General features: G+C 44.8%; 1 protein-coding gene across 1 annotated transcript; it reads right to left on the bottom strand.

Annotated features, from left to right (window-relative positions):
- Positions 1-972: 972 nt before the first annotated feature.
- On the bottom strand, positions 973-3,752 carry foxa2 (forkhead box A2). The gene is made up of 2 exons (XM_080413532.1): positions 3,432-3,752; positions 973-2,697 (listed from the first exon to the last, which is right to left on the bottom strand). Exons 1-2 carry the CDS (start codon positions 3,498-3,500, stop codon positions 1,453-1,455), a joined length of 1,314 nt encoding a protein of 437 aa, XP_080269658.1. The 5' UTR covers positions 3,501-3,752; the 3' UTR covers positions 973-1,452.
- Between the last annotated feature and the right edge of the window lie 381 nt (positions 3,753-4,133).

The following is a 4,133-nucleotide window of genomic DNA, read 5'->3' as shown; positions in this document are numbered from 1 at the left end:
CTATATTGAATAAATTAGGACAGATTTTTTTTGGACAGATCAGTCAACTTGTCAGACGTCCACTGACTGACTGACAGACCTGGCATAGGTTTCACATGATGGTTAAATGCCAAAGGCTGGTAATGGCTTAACATTAGAACATCACTTGAATCATCTGAATGACTGACTTGTTGTGTCTGACTAAATTCACTGTATTTATTGAATGATAGACTAATAGCTATAGCCTATATACACATACAGTGCTATATAGATGATGGAGGGGGGGTTTCAAAAGTCTGGGGACTCTTATGTGCATGTCTGAAAACATTTTAATTATGAGCACACTTTGACTTGAAGATTGTCTTATTTGTTTGCCTAGATATTTGTTCACCAATAGTTTGTCTGTTTGCGTCATTTGATTGTAATCTTGTTGTTACATATACATATTTTGAATAAAATTACCTCGTCTGAATAACCAAATTTTCTGTTTAGCTTATACTGGCCTGCGTGTGGACTTATAGGCTAATGGTGTAGTCTTCGACATGTTACTAAAGGTAATGGTTTTAGACATAAATCACCACATGGCTAGGTGAGAAATTATGAAATGTAAAATTTCATGTATTATGTAGATCTATAATTTTACATTACATATTTGAAAATAGCTTATTACAGCAGCCTCTGTACAAATTGCCTGCAGAAGCAAAAAATACTTTGCTAATTTTGGATTGTTAATTCAATTAAATGACACTGTTTTATACCATTATTTCTGGACTTACGTTATCAAATCTTATATTATATTATATTTCATTCAATGGATACGTTATTGCATATAGCCTTTTAAAATTAGTTATTATATGCAAAAAACATTTTTTTCTCGTATAGAGGTCAATCTCTATATTGAAATGAACACAGCTGCTATAATAATAATACTTGTATATTCATATAATAATAATAATAATATGTATGGACAAAAAAACAAGATCAACGATAATATTCAGAAAAAGGAAAACAATAACACTTTAATATAGATTCTGTTCTTGTCACTACAAGAATACACATATACAAGCCATAAATAGCAATTACACAAATGATTGAAGAGATCTTCGAGGCATTTAAATTCATTTAAGGAATCCATAACAGCAGATGCAGATGCTATTTTACAGCGAGTTTTACAGTCAATTGTCTTTGGGTCCATTATCCTGCAGCCGCCTTCTGAACAGATTTTGTCACATTATTAACATCCTTTTTCTCAAAATAATTCAGCTTAATTTAAAGCCTTAATTTTACTCCTTGATCGCGCGACACCGTCGTACCAATAGGGAGCTTAAAATAGGCTTTTTATCATAAGCTACTAACAAGTTCGACAACTAAAATCAGTGAGAAACGTCAAAAAAATATCCGAAATACATATTATACACAAACTATAATTTTTTACAAATGTACAAATCACTGGAAAAGGTCCATTCGAGGGGTTCATGTGGAGTTCATGATAGGCCGGGAGTAGACGCCCTGGTAATACGTCGTGTCGGGGATGGACGACGGGTCGAGGCCCGCCTTGCCCGCCATGGAGCCCATGGAAAGGGCCCCGGCCATCGGGGAGCCGTAGCCGGAGTAGTGCATCACCTGCTCGTAAGTCTTTAGGTCCATTTTGTGATGCTGCTGCTCCGAGGACATGAGGTTGTTGATGGAGAACGGGTGGTTGAAGGAGTAGTGGTGCTCCGGCTTCAGGTGGGCTTCGTGGGACAGGACCGAGTGATGCTGGGCCATGAGGTGCTGAGACACCTGGGACACCGGGGAGGGGGCCGCGTGGTCCGGGCTCAGCGCCTGTGCCTGCTGTTGCTGCTGCTGCTGCTGTTGCTGTTGCTGCTGCTGCTTCATGTCCGACATGGAAGACCTCTTGTGGTCGTTGTTGGACGAGTGGTTCGAGTGCGGAGACTCGTTGCCGTTGCAGCTCTCGGAGCTGCTGTTGGAGCCGCCCTCGGACGTCTTGCGGCCCCCGCCGCCCTCCTTCGACGACTTCATCATCGAAGGAGGGCACTTGAAGCGCTTTTGCCTCCGCAGGTAGCAGCCGTTCTCGAACATGTTCCCCGAGTCCGGGTGCAGGGTCCAGAAAGAGCCCTTGCCGGGCTTGTCCGGCGACCTGGGCACCTTGAGGAAACAGTCGTTGAAGGACAACGAGTGGCGGATGGAGTTCTGCCAGCGCTGCTGGTTCTGCCGGTAAAAGGGGAACAGGTCCATTATCCACTGATAGATCTCCGCCAGCGTCAGCATCTTGCTGGGGCTCTGCTGGATGGCCATGGTGATCAGCGAGATGTACGAGTAAGGGGGCTTGGCGTGCGTGTAGCTCCGCCGGTAGGTCTTGGGGTCCCGGGAGCGGTTGATGTTGGACTGTCCGTACATGGGGCTCATGGCGTTCATGTTGGTGTAGGAGCCCAGCGCGTTCATGGAGGCCGCCTGGCCGGTCATGGGGCTCATGCTGGGGCTCTGCAGCGCGGCGCTCATGGCCGTCATGCCCGCCGGGCCCATGCCGTTCATGGCGACGCCGGCGCCCGCCGGCGACATGCCGGTCATGGAGGGGCTCATGCCCGTGTTGACGTAGGACATGTTCATGGAGTTGGCCGTCATGTTGGCCGCGGAGCCCATGCCGGACATGCTCATGTAAGTGTTCATCGTGTTCATTCCCAGGCCGGTGTTCATGTTGCCAACTGAGGTGTAACACTGCAAAAAAACAATGAAGAAAACACGCGTTAGAGACTAAAACAGAATATATCACACATTAATATAGCGTTAGAAGTGTCAAACCTTAATTGATTATTATCATTCCTATGCAAAATAAATGGCTGAATATCAATGCAAAATAACAAAAATATTTATACATTTTGTGCAGGGAACATGATCATGCGTTTTGTTGGCGCTCATATACTATATTGCTGACATCTTAAATATAACCTGGAGTAGATATGATTACATACATGTGTGTGTGTATAGGGAAACCATGTCAATGATTCACTGAAAATATACAAAATCGATGAAAATGTTCTTGAAGCTTCAGAAGAACACTGTTCACGCGCATGCAAGCATATAGAGCCGCGGCAACACAAATATTTGAATGATTGTTGAATCAATCTATCTATCAACAAATAGCTCAAATGTTTGTTTAATGGACAAAAAAAATCCTCTGATTTAGTAAAGATACATATAGACTTATGAAATTATAAACCGAGTGAAAAGTTCGCCCCCCTCCACCCACCCCCTCCTTACATGTCAAGCAACTTTGTTAGGATAGTGGGAGATGGGAGAGGATTTGGAGGCGCCTCAAGTCAATATTTGATCACAAAGTTAATATTATCTCAGGGCTAATATTGAGTTGTATAAAATGGGATCGGCTTTGCTTTAGACGGACGGGTCGGGGGAGAGAGAGAGAGAAACAAACTATATTTAAGGTACCCTACCTCGGGCTCTCCGTAGTAGCTGCTCCAATCGGTATGTTCGTGTCCTTCCATTTTAACTGCTCCAAGCATCCTGGAGAAGGCTCCCACAGAATAGTTCACAAGCCGCCTTCTTCCCGCAAGAAGAAATGTCACTTAAAGCGTCTGGTAGCGGCGGGACGTGACTAGGGACAACGCGGGTAGTATTTGGGTCGTTGATGTCCTTTTCGTCAAGGACTGACGCATGTGTGTGTGTGTCTCAGTGTGTGTGTGGAGCCAGTAGTCTCCCTGTGCCCTGAAATGCTGTCTGTTGGAGGACTGCAGTTGCAGAATGACGTTGGGTGCAGCCTGTTAACGCAGTGATATAGCCCGTGTGCGCTCCGTGCGCGTCGCGGAGTAGCCAAGCCTCCAATCCTGAAACTTCTTCGGCTCGGCCCCCATTTGAATAATCTCCTCTCTTCTTCTCACACCTAGACGTGAGACTCTCCTCCATAGCTTCTTCCTTCAATCACCCCCCCAATTGTTGTACACACCTGCGGGCGGCTGAATGGAACGCTTTCATTATGAAAAGGTTCATTATAAACTATCTTATTGTGTGATTGTGTTCTGTTCTTGACCGGGGGGGGGGGGGGGGGGGGACAAGTGGCTTGGCCTATTCGATATTATGATGAATATTATTGTGCGTTTGCAACACAGAAAATGTATACATGTAGCCTCTATACAATC

This window comes from Gymnoscopelus braueri (assembly GCF_963280865.1).
Source record: "Gymnoscopelus braueri genome assembly, chromosome: 19".
Lineage (NCBI taxonomy): Eukaryota > Metazoa > Chordata > Actinopteri > Myctophiformes > Myctophidae > Gymnoscopelus > Gymnoscopelus braueri.
Note: the sequence above shows the minus strand (reverse complement) of the source record. Positions and strands in the feature narration are given on the sequence as shown.

Bases quoted from the DNA above. Each gene is read 5' to 3' on its own strand.
- foxa2 (XM_080413532.1), bottom strand. From the start codon at position 3,500: ATGCTTGGAGCAGTTAAAATGGAAGGACACGAACATACCGATTGGAGC. The intron at 2,698-3,431 runs GTAGGGTACCTT...GTTTTTTTGCAG, and splicing joins GCTACTACGGAGAGCCCGAG to TGTTACACCTCAGTTGGCAA.